This window comes from Orcinus orca, chromosome 7 (genome assembly GCF_937001465.1).
Source record: "Orcinus orca chromosome 7, mOrcOrc1.1, whole genome shotgun sequence".
Lineage (NCBI taxonomy): Eukaryota > Metazoa > Chordata > Mammalia > Artiodactyla > Delphinidae > Orcinus > Orcinus orca.
Window position 1 is genome coordinate 66,424,332 of NC_064565.1, and position 24,713 is coordinate 66,449,044.

General features: G+C 39.2%; 1 protein-coding gene across 3 annotated transcripts in view; it reads right to left on the reverse strand.

The window, feature by feature from the left end:
* Positions 1–24,713, reverse strand: part of CCDC141 (coiled-coil domain containing 141) — a 212,703-nt gene that overhangs the window by 43,331 nt on the left and 144,659 nt on the right. For all 3 annotated transcript variants that reach the window (XM_004267379.3, XM_033423654.2, XM_049712584.1), the window contains exons 11-17: positions 23,739–23,930; positions 17,425–17,604; positions 10,243–10,422; positions 9,322–9,447; positions 7,318–7,506; positions 5,943–6,122; positions 4,048–4,197 (exon numbers count right to left, since the gene is read on the reverse strand). In XM_004267379.3, the coding sequence (XP_004267427.1) occupies positions 4,048–4,197; positions 5,943–6,122; positions 7,318–7,506; positions 9,322–9,447; positions 10,243–10,422; positions 17,425–17,604; positions 23,739–23,930 (1,197 nt within the window). The remainder of the gene's footprint in view (positions 1–4,047; positions 4,198–5,942; positions 6,123–7,317; positions 7,507–9,321; positions 9,448–10,242; positions 10,423–17,424; positions 17,605–23,738; positions 23,931–24,713) is intronic.

Sequence of the window (24,713 nt, forward strand, 5' to 3'; positions counted from 1 at the left end):
TTGCTGCTAATCTGCCTTATCTCCCTGGAACTTAGATGACTGTTTTATCCAAACTGACAAAAGAACAAAAGAATCTGTGTGACTAGAACAAGAGACTCTGACATATGGAATATATATATATATATATATATATACATATTTTTGTTTCCTTCCTGATGGGTAAGATATTGCTACAGTGTAGAAATTTCAGGCTGAAGTAATATAATTATATGAAAGCTCCATTTGCAAAATTTATTTTGGAAAAATGAATAGCAACCCAATTCTGTCATTACTATACTTTTTTTTTTTTTTTTTGCGGTAAGCGGGCCTCTCACTGTTGCGGCCTCTCCCATTGCGGAGCACAGGCTCTGGACGCGCAGGCTCAGCGGCCATGGCTCACAGGCCCAGCCTCTCAGCGGTATGTGGGATCCCCCTGGACTGGGGCACGAACCCGTGTGCCCTACATCGGCAGGCGGACTCCCAACCACTGCGCCACCAGGGAAGCCCCATTACTATACTTTTCATCAAAGTAATCGTTCGTGATCCATAATGAGACTCCAGTGACAAATTTCCATTAACGTCATGTAAATGTAAAGGTAATTTTTTTGGTCAGGTTGCAAGAAGAAAACATGCTTGATATTAAATTATTACATTTCTAAAGAAGACATGTAAAGAATAAGGAACTGATGATGTTCTGTCATGTAATATGGCAGAGAATATCTATAATGCTTTGTGTATTAAAAGCTTATTTATATTGCCAGGCAAGAAAATGTACAGTGAGATTCAACATTCATGCATACAAATATATCTTTGTGTGAAATGAGTGGGAAAAAACTCCACAAAATCTGGCAGTCTGAAGGGTGTGTTTTCTAGTACACATGGAGAAAATGAGTTTTGTTTGTTTGTTTGTTTTGTTTTGAGGTACGCGGGCCTCTCACTGCCGTGGCCTCTCCCGCTGCGGAGCACAGGCTCCGGACGCGCAGGCTCAGCAGCCATAGCTCACGGGCCCAGCCGCTCCGCAGCACGTGGGATCCTCCCGGACCGGGGCACGAACCCGTGTCCCCTGCATCGGCAGGCGGACTCTCAACCACTGCGCCACCAGGGAAGCCCAGAAAATGTTTTTACAATTAACTAACTATGGCTTATATAGTATATAAAATTAGAAAATAATAATATTTTACCCAAAGAGAATCAAGGCACAAAACCATGGTTCTTTGTCGTTAAGGAATATCACATCACATTAAAAAAAAAAAAAAATCACATTTAGAATACCTCACTTTACTTTATCTTGAGATACTGAGTCCTTTTCTTTTCTTTTTTTTTTCTGTTATTTTTTGCCACACGGCTTGTGGGATCTTAGTTCCCCAGTCAGGGATTAAACCCAGGCAACAGCGGTGAAAGCCCTGAGTCCTAACCACTGGACCACCAGGGAACTCCTGAGTCCTTTTCTAAGGGCCTTTAGTGCACTTAAAACCATGCAATAAAGTAATTTTAGTTGAAATAACCAAATGAACTGTGCTATTATATCAGATCATACAAAGAGCTTGTAACGAGTATTCGAGAAAACAAAGATAGAAGAAGAAAGCATAGTAAAAGGATACATTAACATCAGACCATGCAGTGGTTGAATGGGTTCAAACGTTAACTGAATGGTGAACTCTGAGTTTAGCAGGTGACAAGCTGGTGCCCAGTAAAAGTTGGTGCCCAGTAAATGAGCCTCTGGCCCAGAGCTGACTCCCTGAAACCCCACAGTCCTGAAGCACACTGCTCAAGTGAAAACTGTATACTCCTCAGTTTCCTCATCTGGAAAATGAAAGTCCTCCAAAGCCAATTTCAGCTCAGATCAGTGAACTTCCAAGAAGCACTTTAAATGCACTGGATGCAAAATAATGCATTTCAAAATCAACTGAACAAATCAAATGCTATGCTTCGTCTAGTTCCCTGGTGGGCTATCTGACTTTATTTTTTTATACAAAAAAAATTAGTGTAACATGCAGCTTTTAATTTTACATAATTTTTAAGCACTCATACCAAATACTAATAATGATAATAATAATTAAAATATCAAATATTATTACAACTTAGAATCTGGCTCTGACATTCACAATACAAACTAGACCACACATCTCTTTATTTTATTAATGGGCACTGAAAATATTCCTTTGGATTATTTTCCCATTAAGCTTGTAGTTGGAAAATCCAGGCTGTGCATGATACACTGTGACATGCCTTGTATATCTCTACGAGGAAGGAAAAGGGAAAAGGGCCAAAAGTTTTCAAAGATCCTTTGAATATGAAACTGTGACTTATATCAAACATTAGTTGGGTTTGAAGTAGAAGCAAATGGGAAGAATCACTCTCTTAATACTTAAGATCATGTTAAAGTGATGTTTGACTCCTATATCAAACTTGCACGTATCTGGTTTCTGGTTCCTGTTACAGTACAGACAATCCTGGTGTGTCCCTACTTTGACTGGAAGGGCCAGGCTGGCTCCCAGCAAAGGCTCATCACGAGGCAGCCCTGTAAACAGAACCACTGTGGAAAGGGCCTAAACAGGGAGACCCACCTCCATAAAGGCCACCATGCTTCAGGAAGAGGGAAAGTGAGCCATAGGCAGCTGGGAATAGCCCTTAGTCTGCTCTCTCGTGCTTTCAATAAAATATGGCTGAACATCACAGCAGAGAGAGAGATCTTCAGCAAAAAAAAAAAAAGGAAGAAGAGGAAGAAAAAGAAGAAAGAAAACAACTTTGGGGAAAGATAGTAAAAAAAATTATTTCCATGGCTGTGAATCTAAATTTTATAGCCTGAGGAGAATTAAGATTGTTTTCCTTAAAGTGATCTGGCTAAAGTGGTGCTAACTGCAGTACAGGACCCAGAAGAGGCCGTTCTACTACACAGAGGGCAGACTACACTAGGGGTTTAACACTGAGCAAATTAATGAGTGTCTCGCCCACAGTGACTCCTGAAACACAGACTCAGAGCAGAAACTCTACAGTCCTGTGGCACACTCAACTGAAAACCCTCCATGATGCTGCTTCCTGTTTCCCTCCCACTGAATGGGATCCACGCGGCCCCTCCTGCTCTCGCCCTCTTGCTTTCCTTCCAGCCATGCTCCTTTCCTGCACTTCTCTGTGGGCTATGAAAGGGCTAGACCACTTGCTAAGTTTAGTTACTCATACTTAAGTCCATGCTCTAATATTGTTTGATAATATTTGATACTCACTGGTCCTAAATTGTGTAAAGAGGGCATAAACAGAAAAATCAAGAAGGTTCACCACATCTTTTTCCCTCCGCTCACTTTCCTAATGGGTTTGTGATTAATGAACTTAGAAACGTCTTGCTCTAAACAGAGATAAATCTGGAATTGTGGTACCTTTTGTTCTGCTGTCAGTTCCAGTAAGGAACCAGGACCCTCGCTAAGCTATATTTTCCTCCTAGAACAAGTAAACCTTTAGATGGAAAGTTTAACTCTGGGAGGGTGTGGCTCAAGTTCAGCATGTGTCTGGGGGTTGGGGGTTGAGTAGAATTGAGGAAGAGGAGGTGGAATTAACTGTGTATGGAGGAGGGGGCATGGAGTCTAGGCGTTGTTTTGCCAGAGAAGTCACTCAGTTTGAGTAAATATGAAACCAGCCACTTGACTTTGGTGATAATACTTTGTAGCCTCTGAAGCAACAAGCCTGCTCCCCTTAGCACCCCCTTCATCATGAGTCAATGGTACTTAAATAGCATCTCCGCAGACGGGAGCTGGCTGAACCGGGATGCTATCGCTCTGCACTGATGATGTGTATCCTCTCAAGCAAAACAACTGCTGTGAGGGTTTGGGGTGGGTTGGGGAGGAGCAAACAATAAACCCTAATGCTACATTCTAGGTTCTTCCATGTGTTGACAATATACTGACCTCAAAAAGTTTGGGAGCTTAAAGTTTACTCAATCTTTCTGAGCCCTGAGGCCATTGCTTGGCAGATTAAAGGTCAAGGGTAAAAAGAAAGTCTCCTGATTCACTGTGCGTGTGTGTGTGCGCGTGCGCGTGTGCGTGTGCATGTGTGTGTGCATGTGTGCGTTCTCACCTCACTCATCTCATCCCTTGCGGTACAGAACTCCAGGCTGCGGGTCAGGGCCCGCTCGTGGTCTTCAGCCTGGGCACGCCAGTTCAGACTGTCCCCCTCAAGGATGTCCAGCTGCTGCTGCAGGTGCTTTGCAGAAACATTAGAGCAGTTCTAAAAATGAAAGAGAAGGGGAAGTGATGAAGGGAACTGGCAAAACAGCAATGAGAACAACATGCTATTTACCTGCATTGTGAAACTCATAAATGATATCAAAAAATATGACATCCTGATTTATTTCACCTTAAGCTTCTTTGAATATAATGATTTCAGAAAGAAGCCAGACACCGAACACCCGATGTTGGGAAAGACAAACCCTTACATTTCCAGTCTTGAAACTTCAGTTTTGAAGATTTGCTCACCACACCCAACGCCTCAGAGACGCTATTCATTATAAGGTATAATTTTTACTTCAAAAGGCATAAAATATGCATTAGAAACATTTGGCTTCTGCACTATAATTTTCCTGTCAACTTGAGCGTAACCTCAGGTTTATTATGCAAGTGCTCCAACCTCTACTCAACGCAGAGGGCTGCCGAGGCCAAGGCCAGATGCGGACTGGAGAACAATTTACATTATTTGTGCAAAGTGAGACGTCTTACTTGTTTTTTTTCTTTTTAAAATAAATTTACTAATAAAACAAAACTCTTTAAAAAGAAAGGTCCTTCCTGGGAAAAACATTCTGTTATAACAGAGACAGATATTTTGTATTTGTGTCTTTCAGTTAAGAAAATACTTTAGATCCATTGAATTCCATATAGTTTAGTGGGTATCTTAAATGAACTTTGAAATAAAATCAGCCATTACGATTTTTATTAATGTTATACATACTGGATAGAATTAACATAATCTTTTCTTCCCTCAAATTAAGAATTTGGAGAAGGAGTTTTTTTAAAATCAGAGCCCAGTGTGTTATTTAGGAGAATTTAATCTGGAATTATTTCCACCTCTTTTAGGCTCCTTTGGTAAGGTCAGTCCAGTGGAATAAAGCAGATCCAGTGATGAGTGCCCAGATCCCTGGGTGGAGCCAGGGTTCTCGAGCTTTTCTACCCTGGGGTTTTATGGATAAAGCAGCTTCTCTGGGATAAGACTCTTCACCTATAAAATGAGGGCCCTGGGCCTAACGGTCTCTCGGCTACCTTTTGGATCTGACGTGCTAAAGCAGCATTGTCCAACAGAAATACAACTGAGCCACGTAAATAATTTTAAATTTCTTCGTAGCCATATTAAAAAGTAAAAAAGAAACAGTGGAAATTAATTTTCATAATATAGTTTGTTTAACCGAGCACATACCCAACATGTAACCAAATATTAAAAAACATTAATAAGGTTTTTTTCATATTAAGTCTTTGAAATCAAGTCTGTATCTCACACTTAGAGCATATCTCAATTGTTGCTAAATTTCTATCAGAAATACTTGATCGGCACTTAAATCTCATAGAGTTTAGTAGACTCACATACCCAAATTGTTCCCAATATACTTAAAAGTTTTACAATTTGGGGTATCAGTTTTAAATTTAAATTAATTAAAGTTAAATAAAATTAAAAGTTGAGTCCCTTAATTGCATTAGGCATATTTCAAATGTGAAAAACTAACTGCCATTATAGATAGCACACCTCTATGATTTTTAAAAAATTAGCATGAGAATAGATGTATCAAACAAGGCTTTTAAAATCAGATTTTTCTCCTTAAAATGTTTTTCTCTGGATGTGGTAGAAACTTACCACAAATAAGTAGCCCAATGGTTTAATGTATTTTTTAATTTAACGTATACCAGGCAATGTGCCTGGTTTCTTTCATATTACAGGCCAACTGAGAGCTATATTAGGTATAAATGGTGGCGTTCTAAGTTGCTTACAGGCCGCTGAACTGACGAGATGATGTCCACCCCCAAGGAAAGAGCCAGTTTATGGAGATGGTCTATGTGTGCCTGCTTTTCCCGAGAGCGACTGAGGAGAACCTGGGCATCGTGAGCATCAACCATTTCCTTTGGCTGTTGTAGAAACTCCAGTTCTCTTGATCTGAAGAGTCGTCCCAGCTGGAATTTAGGCCATTAACAATTAACCTTCGTATTTTTATGAAGACAGATTTTTTTACATTGAGGTATAGTTGATGTACAATATTATATAACTGGCAGGGGTACAATATAGTGATTCACAATTTTTAAAGGTTATACTCCATTTATAGTTACTATAAAAATATTGACTATATTCCCTAAATTGTACAATATAACCTTGTAGCTTATTTTATACCTAATAGTTTGTACCTCTTAATCCCCTACCTCCGTACTGCCCCTCCCCCCTTCCCTCTCCCCACTGGTCACCACTAGTTCTCTATATTTGTGAGTCTGCTTCTTTTTTGTTGTATTCACTACATTGTTGTATTTTTCAGATTCCACATATAAGTGACATCATACAGTATTTGTCTTTCTCAAAGATAGCTTTTTTCAAAAAAAAAAACTTCTTTCCTATAACATATTTAACTAGCAGGTCAACACTGACAAGCCCATCTAAAATTATTAGTATTATAGACAAATAAGTGTTACAATGCTGCAAGTCAATAGGGTAAAATTGAGGGACTAACTCTGTCAGTTCTATTAAAGAAGAAAACACTGTTTGCTCACAGCCTAAAACTTTAGCAAGATGAGGCCTGTGATCTCAGTAAATTCAGAGGCTATTTTCAAGGGATTTCAATAAGTCTCCATTTTCTGTTAATAGAGGCTAAGGACTATGAAGTTTTACTGAGCACTCTACTGATATCTGAGATATAAAAGAAATTGTTTTCTTCCCTCAAAGAGCTTACACTTGAGTTAGGGGAACAAAAGTAATTAAGAATCAAGATGTTAAAGATGACAGATGTGTGGAATAAACAATAAGAGTTCGAGGAATTTTGAAGAGAGAAAAATCACTCCAAGGGAGGTGGATTTTTGGATGGAGGGACACAGGGCCTAGATGGTAGAGAGGAGACAGAAGGACCTGTCAGATAATGGCAGCCCAAGAGTCAAGACTTGGAATTAGGGATGTGGACGCCATCTTTGAGGGACCCAAGGAGAGCTCACTTTGGCTGGAACATGGGGCAGAATGGGGCCCAGTGAGAGAGAAGTCAGGGGCCAGACTGAGGAAAGCTTCTAATATCAGAATAAGCAATCTGGCCTTTATTTATTACACAATCATTTATTTTTAATTTCATAGTTTAAAACTGAGAGTCTTCCAAACATCCATGATAAGTCTTACCTCTTCTCTGACTTGGTGGAACTGGACAATCTTATACAGGATCTCCTCGTAATCTTGGATTCTCTCTTTCTGGTTTTGATGGAGGTGAATTAGGTCCTTCAGCTGTTGAGACTTCTCTTTCACAGGGGCTCCTTTGCCACTTAACTCTTCTGACTCTTTTATAATGTATTGAGCCTCATCATTCAGTTGCTAAAAAGTTGTAAGCAATAAAAGAAATACAGCTTTTAGAGAGCTTTTTACTTTACAACTGACTATATGAAGATCTCAATAACAAATCACTCTCTTATTTGTTAACAAATACTATTGTGAGCTTCACCCCCATCCCTGCAAATCCAGGCATTGTGCATGATGCTAGGGATATATTATTCCATCCTCATCTTCTCAGAACTTTTTTAAAAAATTAATTTAAATTAATTAAATTTTAAAAACACAAAAAAGTGTTTCAAAGTTAGGTGGTGAAATGGAAAGTCATATATTTCTATGACATACCAAATATTCCGGTCATCTGTTAAGTAAACATATTCTAGATACTCTATGAGGCTGTGACCATCTGTGATATTTAATACAACCAGAATCAGGTGGTATGATAAGAACACCAAAAGAAAACAAGCATAAAAATATATTGGGGGAATTATTTGTCCTCTGTGATAAAAGAATGATCAAAATGAACCACCAGCTGAGCAGCACAGTAGCTATGCTGCATTAAAAGCAGTCATCCCAGAATCCACAAATAGCCACCACTTGTAGGGAGGGATATGGCACCTTCTTTTTACCCAGAACTGCTCAGATAGCCCTTATAGGAATCTAGATCCTGGTGCACAGCTTAAAGAGGAAGCTGCTATAATTTCAGAGCTGGATTTTACGTCAAGGATAACAGTAATGGAAATGATTTAGGCTAAGGAGATAATTTGCAGAAGAGTGACCTAGTAAGGGTCTTCATGTTGAAATCAAGTACGTGGGCGTCAAATATACGCACATCACAGTGACAGAGCTAAAGAAACTTGACAACAGTTCCTGATTTAGAGGAATTTACACACATACACTTACTCATGTGCAGGGACATGTGCACACACGAAATGCAGATACATATGATACAGAGTGTAGCAAAGAAACCAACAGATAGGCTAGGAGAATTTTCTAAGAGTTTGGAGGAAAGAGTTCACTGTGGGCCACAGTGGTGTGTGTGCTTTTTGTGAGTGGGGGGTGGTTATGTATTACATTAGTTTTGTCTTAAAGGAACATAAATTAGATATTCCCTAAAGGAATCTTCAAACTTCTGTTTCGGGGTTTCTTTAAAGCCAATACTTGCAAAGTAGTGACAAACAGAAACACAGGTATCTTAACTCTGCAGCAAAGAACACGAATCCAGATAGGAGGATAACATGACTGGCAAACTTTTTCGGCAGCTGTGTCAAGCTCAGGAATGGCAAGAGGTGTGTGGGGGGGTATGGAATGCACTAGCAATCAGGGCCTGGGAACATGACTCATGGTTTTTTCTCTCACATTCTGAGGGCTCTCTGAGAGGGAGAAAGGGAGAGCACAGCAAAATTCTTGGAATTGTGGTAGGAGCCTGGGGTGCCAGTGGGTGATGACATCACAGTGATAATTTCAGGGACAGAGGACAGCAGAACCTCTGTGTCAGAGGTTGCCCATCCTTGTTTTGAGATGTCTGAATCGAAAACATGTCTATACCCCTCAGGAAAAGAATTAGAGTAAATATATATGATAAATACATTAATAAGGAACTAATTTAAATTAAAATAATCTAAGATAAGAATATATTAAGGACCTTTTGTAGCCCAAATGTTTGTGTATCATCAAATATAGCACACTGCAGTTAAACAGGAAGAAAAATGTGTTTTTAAAGTGGATTTTTAGACAAGCAATGCTGTTGTTTTTTAAAAATTGTAATTCATCAGACTGTAAAAATTAATTAGGTGAGCACTGACTGAACAGTTTTTAATACTTTTTCATTCACCCAAGGCCATCAGTTTGTTTCTTCACCTGGAACTGAGGTTTCATTTCATTCCATTTTTTCTGTAGACCTAAAATGGTCTGGAGACTCCCTCCAAGGTCAAGTGCAGACACAGGCATAAGTGCTTCCTGAAGAAGTTTTAAGTTGTGAGTAGTCTGAAATAGACGTTAGATAGTTATGCATATGTTTTCTTTGATACCACCAGCAAATACGTCATAATCATTCCAGTGATGACATGGTGTGTCATCAAACTTTTCAATTACCATGAAAGCACTCACTACCTAGACTGAGCCTGTGGTTCTAAACCACCAATGAACAAAAGCACAGGCCCTCTTTTTATTGTGGTAAGATATACATAACAAAATTTACCATTTGAACCTTTTTTTTTTTTTTTTTTTTTGCGGTACACGGACCTCTCACTGTTGTGGCCTCCCCCACTGCGGAGCACAGGCTCCGGACGCGCAGGCTCAGCGGCCATGGCCCACGGGCCCAGCCGCCGCTCCGCGGCATGTGGGATCTTCCCGGACAGGGGCACGAACCCGTGTCCCCTGCATCGGCAGGCGGACTCCCAACCACTGCGCCACCAGGGAAGCCCCTATTTGAACCATTTTTAAGTGTGCAACTTAGTGGCATTAGTACATTCATACTGGTGTGCCGCCATTACCACTATCCATCGCCAGAACTTTCTCATCTTCCCAAACAGAAACTCTGTATTGGTTAAACTCTTAACTCCCATTTCACCCTCCCCTCAGCCCCTGGTATCCTCTATTCTGCTTTCTGTCTCTGTGAATTTGACTACTCGAGGTTCCTCACATAAGTGGAATCACAATATTTATCCTTTTGTGTTCGTCTGATTTCACTTATGTTTCCAAGGTCCCTCCATGTTGCAGCATGTGTCAGAATTTCCTTCCCTTTTAAGGCGAATACTACCCATTTGCCTGTTCCCTCACCTTTCTAAGTTGCTCTTTGAACGCTCCCCACTGCTGTTTCACGGGCTTGCTTGCAGCGGCTTTAAGTTGCCAGGCTATCCGAAGGTGGCTGAGTTCTTCCCTTTCTGCTTTCTGGCTTTCCATAGTGTTCTCCATAATGTGTACTTCATTTTTCACATTTAATATTTCATTTGCTTTTGCCTGTGAAATTAATAATTATATAATGGCTTTTCTTTCCCAAGAAATAGAACATTTTGCATACAACTATTTGAGGAGGCAAATGCTTCATCATAGCCAAAGCAGAACACAGTTCTGATATCAAGACAAGGCTGAAAAGTCTGTGCACAGGCACAGCTGGGCTCTCAGAACCCATAATCTATGCTTGGACGTCAGCTCCCGAGCTCTTCATGACCCCACTGGTGTTTGAGTCCTCTCCTTTAGGATCTGTTCATTTCCTCGGGCTTAAAGGGTGACTGAATGAGCACAGGGATCCAGAAATTTTGAAGTTGAGATTATTTTAATGCATAAGTTTTGAAGTGGATTCCACCTTTTATTTTAACACACATTAGAATATGTCAATATCTGAGTATCAGGGACCATGAGGGGGCAGATTGTTGTGGGTCTGTGTTTCTTTCTAAACTATCCCATTGTATATATTGGGTGGGCCAAAAAGTCCCTTTGGTTTTTAAATAAAACTAAAAGACACATTTTTCATTTTCACCAAGAACGTTATTGAACAACGTATTCATCCTTTTGGTCCACTACCTTCTGCCATTTTTCAGGCAGCTTCATAATTCCGTCTTCCCAAAACTTTTTATCTTTTTGAGCAAAGAACTGTTCCAGGTGCCTTTTCCAGTCTTCAAGGGGACTGAAATTTTTTCCATTAAGAGAATTTTGTAAAGACCTAAATAAATGGAAATCCGAAGGTGCAATTTCTGGTGAATATGGCGGATGAATCAGAACTTCCCAGCCAAGCTGTAACAGTTTTTGCCTGGTCATCAAAGAGGCATGTGGTCTTGTGTTATCCTGATGGAAGATTATGTGTTTTCTGTTGACTAATTCTGGATGTTTTTCGTCAAGTGCTGCTTTCAGTTGGTCTAACTGGGAGCAGTACTTGTTGGAATTAATCATTTGGTTTTCCAGAAGGAGCTCATAATAGAGGACTCCCTTCCAATCCCACCATAGACACAACATCACCTTTTCTGGATGAAGACTAGCCTTTGGTGTGGTTCATCTCACTTGCCCCATGATCTCTTCTGTTCCACATTATTGTACAGTATCCAGTTTTCATCACCCGTAAAAATTTGTTTTAAAAATGGAACGTTTTTGTTATGTTTAAGTAGAGAATCACATGAGGAAATACAGTCAAGAAGGTTTTTTTCACTTAACTTATGTGGAACCCAAACATCAAAACGATTAACATAACCAAGTTGGTGCAAATGATTTTCAACCCTTGATTTGGATATTTTGAGTATGTCGGCTATCTCACATGTGGTATAACGTTGATTGTTCTCAACTAATGTCTAGATTTGATCGCTATCAACTTCAACTGGTCTACCCGACCATGGTGTAGCGTCCAGCGAGAAATCTCCAGCACAAAACTTTGCAGAACACTTTTGCCATGTTCCATCGGTCACAGCACCTTCTCCATACACTGCACAAATCTTTGTTTGTGTTTCAGTTGCGTTTTTACCTTTCTTGAAATAATAAAGCATAATGTGCCAAAAATGTTGCTTTTTTTCCATCTTCAGTATTAAAATGGCTACACAAAAATTCACCAATTTTGATAAGTATTTTTTTAAATGACGCTCATATGACAGCTGTCATATACAATCTAACAAAATTGTTTCAAATGAAGTTAAAGACAACTAAGTGCTACTAGAGCCATCTTACAGAAAAAACCGAACAAACCTTTTGGCTAACTCAATACAATTATTTAAAATTTTCCTTGTGAGCAGTTCCTCAAGTTACTCTGTTTTGTGAGAACTGAAATGTACCTCTATATACAGTTGTCCCTCGGTATTCATGGGAGCAGGGTGGGAGGCAGGGACTGGTTCCAGGACTCACCACGGATACCAAAACCAGTGGATGCTCAAGTCCCATTGTTGGCCCTCCATATCCGCAGGTTTCAACCAACTGTGGATGGTGTACTATGTTTAGCTCTGAGGTTGGTTGAATCCAGGGATTTGGAAGCAGTGGATATGGAGGGCCAACTGTATCTCTATATTTGTATCTCTATTGTGCACCAGAAGAACAATATCTAAATTCCAAGACTTCTCTTGCCAACTTTCATATGTTCTAGATCTCTGATTTGAAATCCTTTAAACAATGATTTTAAACTACTGGAAATTCAATCAGAGGCAGAAGGATAAGAGAGGTAGAGAGTAAGACAATAGGCTTTTTTTATGTCAAACATCAAAAAAATGCAGAAGAATATTTGTTTGGCAAAACAGCAATTTTTACTTTGATGGCCAGCTTTTCTCAGTAAATCCTTGAATTTCTAAGGAGCAATTGCACATGGATTTCTACAATGGCAATGACAGCTGGGTATCTAAAAGTCACGGGACTTTTTAAGATAGTCAGAAGATAGTGCCATGAATATGTAACAGGATATTTTAAATCACAGGCCATTTTATTTTAAAATTATTTTAAATGACATTAATATTGCACATTTATATTTTTATATTAATGTAGACATTATAAAGTGTCATTTAATTGAAAAAATACCTGCAGGTGCTAAATGTGACTTCTCCTATGAATTTGGGGATCTAGTAGTAAAATGATGTATTCTGTAATTATGATGAACAAGACACACATATTATGAAAGGCATTAGACAGCCACAGCAGGCCCTAAAGCAAATCATATTTTTATCTATGCTATAAATAAAGATAGGGTATCTTTCACATATTATTAAGAAAATATTAATCAAAATGTTATATAATACACAATTTAATGTAAACTTGGAATTTGCAGCATGTCAATGTCAACTACAATCGGAAGAGTATATGCTCTGAATGAAGCCTAGAAAAGAGAGCTATGGTAGGATCTGTTGATGCCTAGCTAGCAGGATTCAAGAAGAGTGATTATGCATTTGGCAAACAAATATTTTGGCCACTCAGAAAGATTAAATAATTTGCCTGAGGTCTAGTTAGTAAACACGCTACTCATTCTACTTCTGTATAAGGTCATTGGAAAATTTGCCATAATCTAAACAGGGCACTAAATTATCCATTTTCCATGTAGATTCACACACAATGAGTGGTCTTCTGACATCTTGCTTTTCAGCTATCTTGATAACTGGAAGGCAGTATTCCATGTAGCATTCTTGGTATTTGCCACTATAAATTAGTAAATTGGCACTTTCATCAAGATGTCTGCCAGATTTCTGCCCTAAATCAGTTTTTCTGATTGTGATGATTTTTAGATGCACTGAAACATTTTTTTTAATTTCAAGCTTGAAAATCTGAGCCTCGGCAACCCAATCAAGAGCAGAACACTCAGTGGGAAATGCCAGCGGGACTTCTTCCTTCTTAGTAACCAAACTGGTTACCACACTTCAGCAATAATGCTTGTTTAAAAGCCTAATGGTCCCAAAGATATGAAGAGAATAAAAATTGTGTTATAATATAATAAAAATATTATAAAAATAATATTAATATATTATATTATATTTATAATATAAATATTTATGATTTATATTATAAAAATAATTTTTATTATTATAATAAAAATATTTTATTATATTTATAATATAATAAAAATGGCTTTACCATTCATATCGCAGAATGTCACTGAACCAATAAAGTTAAGCATTATGTGGACCTTAATTCTCATCAATGAGGAGGAATTTATTTATCATATGACAGTGGTAAGGACCTTGGGGTAAAGTAGCCATGTTTATAATGTCAAGATACAAGACCACCAAGGTATGTAGTAAAATACACACTGTTGCTGAAAACTCTAAATGGACATTTGAATATCATGAAACCTAAGTTTATTTAGACAAAGATACAAAATATAATTTTGAATGGATTCCTGCTACAGATCTTAAATGAAAATCTGACTGTACAATCTTAAACATTCTAAATAAGTAATAAAGGACTTCTGTTTCTGGGTAGGATGGAGTAGATAGTGGCAGAGCAGTGCTTCTGCCTAGAACAACTAGAAAAGCTGGAATAAATGCAGAAAGCATCTATTTGAAGGCAAAAAGAACTAAAGAGGCCAAGACTCCAGAGAAGGACGAACCTGAGAGTGGTGAGCTCACCTGTCACCTCCCCTACCCCAGTCAGGGGCATTTCCCAATTCTGTATGCCAACAGGAGGCTGATCATGAGGCTTTACTGGGGAACAGAGGAAACAATAGAACTTCTGACAGACACTAGTGGGGATGGGGGTTCAAGCACACAGCTCATCTTCATCTCAGAACATTGACAAAATACTGGGGCTGAACAGGGCAGTGGATTAAAAAACCCAAGCAAAAGCCTCTGAAAAGCAGAGTGGAAGTTTTTCAGCTATCTCCCAAGACTCCCCAAATTGGAGACCTGCCAGGGGGAGAGACCTCAGAGAAGGCCCCAAGCTCTAACTTGAAAACGCTGAGAGCCCAAGGTCAACAGAATAGATGGAGCATTGACAGGACTGTACTCCGGACTCAACTCCACCAGCTCCTGATTGGCTTAAGTGATCTTCAACCAACACCCACCTAAGGAAAGAAGATAACACCATCTGGAACTCCTACAATTTTTTTATACATAATGCTTGGCATTTGATAGATATTCTCTCATCATCCCAAGATAGGACGACAGAGCTGGAAACCGAGAGAAAAAGTAGACAATAGAAACAATTCCAGATCCAGATGTTGGACTTAGCTGACAAACACTTTAAAATACCCATGATTAATACGGTCACGAAAGTATAGGAAAGATGGAGAAAGAGAAGATAAAAAAGGAGAATTTCACTGGCAATATAAATCTAATAAAAAAGAACCAACTGGAAATTCCAAAACTGAAAAATATAATTTCTCAAAAGGAAGTTAGTAAGAAAAAGGATAGACAAAAAAAGTGCAGTTTGCAAATATGTAAACTCCCTTATGAGTGCAAATTGGAGAAATACACAATGAAGAGATGGATATAAAGATATACTTAAAAAGAGTAAAAATATTAAAGATAGATAGATATGTTCTAAATGTTCCAAGTAAAAAATAACAATTTTTTTTAACAGTAAAGCACCAATATAACATAAGAACATAGGTAAAATACTCAGCAAATTTTCTCTGATGCATACGGATAGTATTAGATAAATTAGAATTATTTAATGCATATTTTGTTTCCATATAGATTTAAGAAGACCGGTCTTTAAACAACAAAGTTTGAAACAATGAAGATAAAGAGGAAATTGCAGCTCAAAGTAGATGAGGGTAGTTAGAGCCCAACTCTTCCAAATGAATTCAGGCTCCAGACTGAGATTCATCACATGTCAGAGTACTGAGAAAATTGCAGATGTCAGTCATCTTTGCAAATCTACAGAAAATAGGAGAAGGGCCAGAAAATTAGAGAAAGGAAAATGCCCTGATTTTCAAATGGGGGAAAAGATGGCCTATGTGATTTACCTGTCAGTAAGCTTGACATTGAAAACCAGGGCAATAAAGTCATCATTGATCAAGCAGATTGTGAGCACTTTGGAAAGAACCCTATGATCACTAGGAGTCAAACTAATTTTTGCCAAATTATATTATACAATTGATAGGATACTAGGTAGATAGACCTTCCTTCGAGCAGTGTCTTCCATTATAGACTTAAGAAAAAGTGGTTAAAATAAAGTACTATTGGGAATGTCCACGATTGTTTAAAAGACTGGTTAATCAACTGATTGCTTAATGGATTGGGGTAGCAATCTGCCCCTCAGACACTTTTATCAAAGATCTAATTGCAGCCACAAGAGGCTTACTTATTAATATACAGAATTAAACCCAGGAGAGATGGCTAATGCAATAGATAGCAGGCTCAAAATTAGTTTAACAAGATGGAATCATGAGTCAAAACTAACAAAGTGATATAAAATAGGAATAAATATAAAGGTTCACATTTGTATGTGAAAGATAAATAGGCGACATGGATATAAAATGGGAGAGACCTAGCCTGGCAGGAACTGCAATAAAAATGTAATGCAATTGCAGTTTTTCCATCACAGGCTTAATATGAACCAACAAAGTGAAATTATTGCTAAAAGTGCTAGTACAACCTTAGGTCTCATTAGTAAAGAATGACGTACACTTTGTACTCTGTGTTGAAGTTGTACTTTACTTCTTGTTTACATGTTATGAATGATATTGACAAATCATGGAAAATTCTGGGAGGAAGGATTAGGATGAAGAAAGAGAGAAAGCTACCTCCTAAATGATAGAAAGGATTTATATCTAGTTCACTGCAGAAAAGACTCAAATTAGATTTTGCAACTGTTTTCAAGGTTTGAAAAACTTTCGTGTGTAAGAGAAATGAAATATGCATACATTTTTCCCCCTGTGGAGCTACAGAGGGTTAGAATCAGATATGAAGACAGCTTCGACTTAACATTAAAAAATAAAAAACTTTCCTAGCAGCTGGCATTTTCTAACAATAAAATGAACAGTTTCGTAAGGAAGATACTTGAGATATTGAAGGAGAGGTGGATTAACCATCTTTCAAGAATTCTGTGGAGAACTTTATATGGGCCTGAGGTCGATTCTAGGATACTTTACAGACATAACTTAACAACTAAAGTTTAGGGTACATTTCTAAATATAATGGAGCTTTGCTATGAAAAGATCTGGTATTGTAAGAAATTCTTTGAAATGAAGATTCATCCTAGATGTTATCTTTCGCATCTGGAAATCTTGTAAGAATCTTGTTGCATGCTTTCAACATAACTCAGAACTTCTGGGTGATCTTCTGAGGACTCTATGTAATAATAATAATGTTACATTTGGATTATAGTCACTCTTTCTTGTTAATAGATAAACTAGCCTTCATGTGATAAACTCACAAGAGGTCTAGGAGCAAAGAAGCACATAAATGCTGGGCTTCAGGACTATTCTAGGTTGAATGGAGCTAAAAAGAACTTCCTAAACCAGCACAGCTGAATAACAGACAACTGAACTTTTAAATGTATGATTCTGACTTTGAAAAGTGATCCTTGAAGAAGGTATGACTCATTTAATGTTATTCTCACCATATTTATTAAATTAAGGAACTTGAGCCCGAGGTCTTGAGTTAAAAAGCTCCTCTTTAAAAACAGCTGCCACTGCTTCTCCACTGAGTCTGAGAGACGCTCAGCTTCAGCAACACCCTCTTCCTTTCGCAGGATATCAGTTTGGTAAAACTCCCTTAGGCCCTGACATTGCTCCTCTACCTTAAAAAAAAAAAAAAAGAATATAAATGAAAGTTAAGAACACTTAAAAACATTTTTAAAGACAAAAAATACTAGATTCCAATAAAAGCCTATATAAAACTTAATTGGAACCTACACTTCCGAATTCTTTAAATAATTATTAAATATTGTCAACTTACTGAAAAGACATGAAAATCTATTCAGGTTGTTGACAGATCAGACTGACTGCTACTGGGTAGTAACTTGACCTGACAAGTTTATTATCCAGAAGCCCTATTTACTGTAGCCAAAATCATATTTATGTATTATATATGTGTATGTTTTGCAATTGGAGACAGCTTATGTCAAAGACCAATGTGGTTCCATTTAAAGCTGAGTTTTATAATTCAGGAGAAAGATAAACATATACAATCAAGGAATACAAATCAGAAAGAAATGTAAGTCAGTGGAAAGTTATTCATAATTAGCAAATCACAATTTGCTTCTCATCAGTGATAAACCAGAACAAAAGAGTACAAATAATTATGAATTTTCTGTACATGTATTAATATTAAACTGCCTCCATGAGCAAATCTTACTGAGGTTCATTACTTCACCTCCCTAGAATTATATTTTCTCATTGGCTAACCAAGGTAAGCAATACTAGATTATTTTAAATCACTCTCTTTGGACAGAGCTTATATAAAATCAGATGTGCCTGCAGAACCAGATCATTTAACTGGGTATTGTAGAAATGGTAGAAAATTTTTGACACAAGTTTTTATGCATTTTGAATAATACTTAATGGCCAATAGGATAAGACTCAAAGAGCTCATAACTACTGAAAGCAATATAAATGGGATAAGAAATTTCAGGCAGTGGTTAGTCACTATATTTTCAAGATTTCAATATCATTCTTAATTTAATGAGTGCTGCAAAGGGCACTTAGAAACAGAAGTTGTCTCCTCTTTTTCCATAGTCCATTTATTCATGACTGTTTTCCTGATACTTGTTTCCTCAGCCCTGGATAATCTTTCCTCAGTTTTCTGCTCCTACATAATCCATCATGAGACAGTTAAAATACTACCTCCTCCATGGAGTCTCCTAAGATTCCGTAGTAAGAATTTAGCAGTTATTTCATTGGGTTCCCAAAGATAATTCTGGGAGAAAGAGAACCATAAACAGATTATTACAACACAAAGGCAAGTATGCCCACAGTGTTCTGGGCACACTGAGGAAGGACCACCAGCTCTACATAAAGTAAACAGGCAAGAATTTCCCAAAGGAAGCGACATTTGATCTGTGTCTTTCAGAATTGTCTAGGGTGAGAGGGAACAGGAGAAGGGGGCCCCAGATGGAAGGAATAACACGTGTGAAGGCACAAGTGTGAAACACTGGCTGGTTCAGAGCACGATAAATGATCTTGGTGTGGGTGACGTCCAGATAGCACAACCTGAGTGGTAAGAAAGAAGTGAGAGTGATCATTGTGTTGGCATAAAGCTGTCAGTAGGTTTCAACTCGTTTGCTACTATACTCAACAAACTGTGACACACCCTCGTTAGTTTGAAACAACTGACAGCTATCACAATGACTCGGAATCGGCATGACAGCCATCAGTACTTCAATGGGATAGTATGCTACAGGCGGGGGTGTCAATACCATGGGCTGTCGGTTAAGTGAAATTCTTAAAACATAAACTTTAATTCATCCTCCTTTTCCAACTGCTCAAAAAAGCCTCCTTGAATGTAAGTGAGCATGATGTCATTATAGGAATTTCCTTGAATCTGGACTAGTTTCTTTTTTTAAGTGAACTAATGATCAACTTTAATACATTACCCATTTTGGGGTAAAAGTTATAACTTGCTTCATAAATTACATTTGTCATATAACCTGAATTTCAGGAAGTGACATGATCAGATTTGCTTTAGAATGACCATTTTCTGAAAGGCATAAAGGGGAGAATTATAGGAGGCAGAGAGAACAGGCAGATACAATTTCTTTAAGCTGGGCAAGGGATGATGAGGACCTAAACTGAGAAGGTGATGGTACAAATGAAGAAGGGGAATTCAGAAATCTCTTAGGTTTTCTCTAAAGACAGACATGGGATAGCATGGCGTTTTTTTTTTTTTTTTAGATGTTGGGGGTAGGAGTTTATTAATTAATTTATTTATTTTTGTTGTGTTGGGTCTTCGTTTCTGTGCGAGGGCTTTCTCTAGTTGTGGCAAGCGGGGGCCACTCTTCATCACGGTGCGCGGGCCTCTCACAGTCGCGGCCTCTCTTTTTGCGGAGTACAGACTCCAGAGGTGCAGGCTCAGTAGTTGTGTCTCACAGGCCCAGTTGCTCCGCAGCATGTGGGATCCTCCCAGACCAGGGCTTGAACCCGTGTCCCCTGCATTAGCAGGCAGATTCTCAAATACTGCGCCACCAGGGAAGCCCCTAGCATGGCCTTTGATGTTTGAAAAAACAAAAGGGAGGAGATTGGGAATTAAACTTCAGCTCTGATGTTTACCACCTGTTTGGTCTTACATACCTAACTTCTCAGAGCCTCAGTTTCCCTCATTTGCAAAGTAGGGATAATAGTAAATAAACATAGGGATATTATAAGGATGAAATGAGATCAGGAATGAAAAGTTCAGGGCCTAGTACAAAAACAACTGCTCATTAAGAAAGGGATCGGAACGGACTTTGAGCTTCTACATAGGACTTTTGAAAGACAGTGGGGTCATTAATCCAATGCCAAAATACAGAAGGAAACACGTTTGAGGAAAAGATAACCAGTTGTGTTTTGTTGAGCTTCAGGAAGCTACAGAATACATAGGTAATTAGTATGATTGGAAGTTGAAAGCATTGGCCTGGAGCTCAGAAGAGCTGGGGTTGAGGAACCAGTTTTGAGTTACTGGGAAATTGAAACTATAGGTGTGTTTGTGGGAGGGTGGGTGATTTTTGTAGGGAACATGTATAGAATGTACAAAAGAGGGAGCACAGGCAAGAACTCTGTAACCCACCACACTTTAGGAGCAGAGAACTGAATCAGGAAAAAGAACAGATAAAGAAGTAGATGGGCTAATTTCACTTATGGGAAATAGCCAAATAAGGCACATCTATAGGGACAGAAAGCAGAGTAGGGCTTGCCTGAGGCTGGGGGCAGCGGGGAGGGGTGGTGGAAACCAGGATTGGTGAAAAGTGTACCCCACGCCTCTTTTTGGGGTGATGGAACTATACCAAAACTGGAGTGCAGTGATGGTTACACAACTCTATAAATATACCAAAAATCATTACATCCTAAAATAGGCGAATTTTATGCTACGTAAATTATACCTCAATAAATCTGTTTAAAGTCAAAGGAGGTGAATGTGAGTAACTGGGTTAAATAAATACAGCAGAGGGATTAAGTGGGATAAAGATTGACCGTTTCACCTGTCAACTGGTAAGTAGTAAGTATAAGCTCATAAGAATGGAGTGAAGAGGTGCACACGGCAGGATGGAAAAGGGGATAAACCAAATGGCAGTGGGATGAGGATTAGGGAGGATCAGGAAGAAGAGGAAAGAAATGTCATCTTCCCATCCCAAGAGTCCAGTTGTGAATGGAAGGAAAATTACAGAGTGGTAGCCTCAGTGAGGGCAAGACTATTTGGGCAGAACTGTAGACCAAAGAGAAGGAAGCAACAGAAAAAGCAAATTTTTAAAATTAGAGGATGGATGCTGAAGCCAGATTCTGAAGGATGTAGGAGCAGACAGGGAGGGACTGATGGCTGATTAGTGCAGCACACATGCAGAAGCTCCACTTTATTGGTGACAGTGGAGGAAGGGTGAATATGTCAGTGGGTTTGGAAGCTGAAGGAAGTCAAGGCAGTTAAGCTCAATGGACTCATGTTTTTCAGTCACATACAAGGTAAGGGCATAAGCTGACATTTAGGAATGGAAACTGCAGTAAGAAGTTTGCGACTCACTACTGAATGGGCATCAACTAGAGAGCATATGGGGGGCTCAGCTGAGCCAAAGACCCATAACTTTGTAAGAGCACCAATAAGCACAATTGTATGATTTTCCACAGGAGCGTCTGGAAGCTTGGAAAGAGAAGCTGAGTAAACAGAGTGTTGGAGTGATCTAGTATTGGGAGTTGGCAAGTCAGGGTAGAAGGCAGGGAGTTGAGGACATGGGGAATGGAATGGAATGGAATTGAATAAGCACAAGCTGGTGAGAAAAGAGAGAAAGACTGAAGGTGTAGGAGATTGACAGACTGAGAGCACTGCCAAGGTGAGGACACAAGACTCTGTCAGGTAAGAAAATAGATTAAGTGAAAGCTGGGAAGATGAAAGGACATGAGGTCCTTCTTGGGAAAGTTCTGTTTGCAAAGCTAAGGTTCCAGCCCTAGTCCCAAAAATCCTGGTCCCAGAGGCCAGAGGGGGCCATGGAAGTAGGCGCTGAGCTAGAAGCTAAGAAGGTACATTTTTGGCAATGAAGATGCAGAAAACCAAGCACTACTTTGTACCCTCTCCACCATTTCAAGTTGAGACAAAAATGTTCATCGAGGGACTTCCCTGGTGGCGCAGTGGTTAAGCAGCCACCTGCCAAGGCAGGGGACACGGGTTCAAGCCCTGGTCCAGGAAGATCCCACATGCCACAGAGCAACTAAGCCCATGCGCCACAACTACTGAGCCTGCACTCTAGAGCCTGCGAGCCACAACTACTGAGCCCACATGCCACAACTACTGAAGCCCGCGTACCTAGAGCCCGTGCTCTGCAACAAGAGAAGCCACCGCAATGAGAAGCCCGCACACCACAATGAAGAGTAGCCCCCGCTCACTTCAATTAGAGAAAGCCCACGTGCAGCAATGCAGACCCAACACAGCCACAAATAAATAAACCAGATTAAAAAAAAAAGATTCTTTCTTTTTTAAAAACAGTGTTCATTGACAGAACAACCTGTCGGCTATAATACCTCTGCCTAACCCTGAGAGTTCCAGGATAAGAAAAAATTTAAAAAATCCAGAATAAAGAAAGATGTGGAAAAGGAGGCAGTGGTTCCCTGAGATTTCCAGGGCCTGTGCGTGGCCTTCCTCCAGAGTGGTGAGAACTCAAGACTCTTAGAGAACGAGAGCTGGCAGAGGAATGTGGGCAGGCAGGATATGGTCGTGCGAGGTAAGGGTGAGAGTATTGGGAGGGTGGCGGGAGAATGCTACCTAACTTGGGTTGGCTTTACCCCTGAGTGAGCCTTGATGGCTCTACCTCCCACTCAACCAGCAGCCCCTCCCTGAAAGGAGAGTGAACACGCGCGCCTGGGAGCATTGGGACCAGAGTTAAATGAGGTGGGACTCCAGTGCTTTGCTATGACTGATGTCACCTTCAAGAACCTGGGACCTTTGAGAGATGGAATTCTAGTCTACCAGAGGGAATTTTACAGATTATTTAGTACAAACCAGTCAAAACAATGCCTCAGAAAAAGCTCTCAGAGGAAAATTATTAAAAAGCATCAAACAAGACAGATCTGAGACGGGACCCAACAGCCTATAACTTCCAATTGTGTGGATTTTAAACAAATCACACAAATTGCTTAAGTATTCAAAGAGATTCATGACTTATTTTTAAATAGAAAATGACTTATTTTTAAATAATTTTGTTTTATGTTTAGGATATTGTAAATATTTGTAGTCCAGGGGCTTCACTGGTAGCGCAGTGGTTGAGAGTCCGCCTGCTGATGCAGGGGACATGGGTTCGTGCCCCGGTCCGGGAAGATCCCACATGCCGCGGAGCGGCTGGGCCCGTGAGCCATGGCCGCTGAGCCTGCGCGTCCGGAGCCTGTGCTCTGCAGTGGGAGAGGCCACAACAGTGAGAGGCCCGCATACCGCAAAAAAAAAAAAAAAAAAAAAAAAAAAAAAAAAATATATATATATATATATATATATATATATTTGTAGGCCATAGTAAAAAGGGTTTCAACACAGCCACTTTGCTTATTTGTCTGTATCTACACATACACACTTGTATTATGTTTTTAGTAAAATAACTTACTCTTTGAGCCTGTGTATGGTGCCTTGGAGAATAAAGGAGCTCTAAGTGAGTATGTGCACTGGGGTGGAGGATCTGGAACGATCCACGAGGGTTCTATCCCCTTAGAAAGCAGGAAGATGGGCAGAGGCCATTCTGTCAAAGAGGTCAGCCCACAGGTACCGTACCTCCTCTGATGACTTTAGAAATGCCACATAAGTTTGCAGGACTCGTGACCTGGAGCTGAGGCTTTGGCCAAGTATGTTTAATTCTTCCTCTAGCCACTTAGCTTTAGAAGAAAGCGATGCCACTTCATCAGGTTCAAAATCATTTTTCTCTGTCAAGAGTTTTGCAGCTGCTTCTGATTCATGTGATGTCTCCTATAAAAACAAGGCACAGGAGGTCAGAAGCTGACAGGGAAATCATGAACACTCACATTCCAATACCTTCTGTACAGCCATCTATTACAATTATTAATTGAACTTGTACCAAAACTCTCCTCAATGAAAAAGGCACATATTTTAAAATTTGAAAAAAAAAGGCACCTTAAAATGAAAACTACCTCAAATTATTCTTTCAGTCTATCACCTATACGTCTTATTTAGAACATTCTATTTTCTGTGTCACAAATAGAAGAAAGTTTGTTTAGTAAGAAAGGTTGTAAAACACATTGGCAGAAATGTTTAAAATAATTTAAATAAAATAATTATACATGATGATTGCTTTATGAAATTTACCAGTAGCTCTAGAAAATTCTTAAACTAATTTTGTTATATAAGAGATGACAAGTTTATAGAAATTGTTCACTCATTTTTTAATTTACAAAAAATGCCATATCAAGTATGCAGTCTTCTTAAAGTCTCCATCTACAACAGTTTTTAAATAAGTGTAGGGAAAATGGTACAGATGAGGTGTGAATAACCTAAAGAGTCAGTGAATTTGACTTGCTAGGGTTGCTCTCCTATGTCTTCTTTTGAGTGCAGTTTTTGGCATGTGAAATCTAACCACTGATTCAACGGATGAGTAGGTATTGTAGGCACTATTTACACAACTGCCGCAGAGCTGTGTAAAATTTCACGTGAGACCAAGCTAGGATTCAAGCAAACATGAAAGACAGACGCTCCACTCTCATTTAGAGCAAGGAGGGATTGCTCTCCTACTTG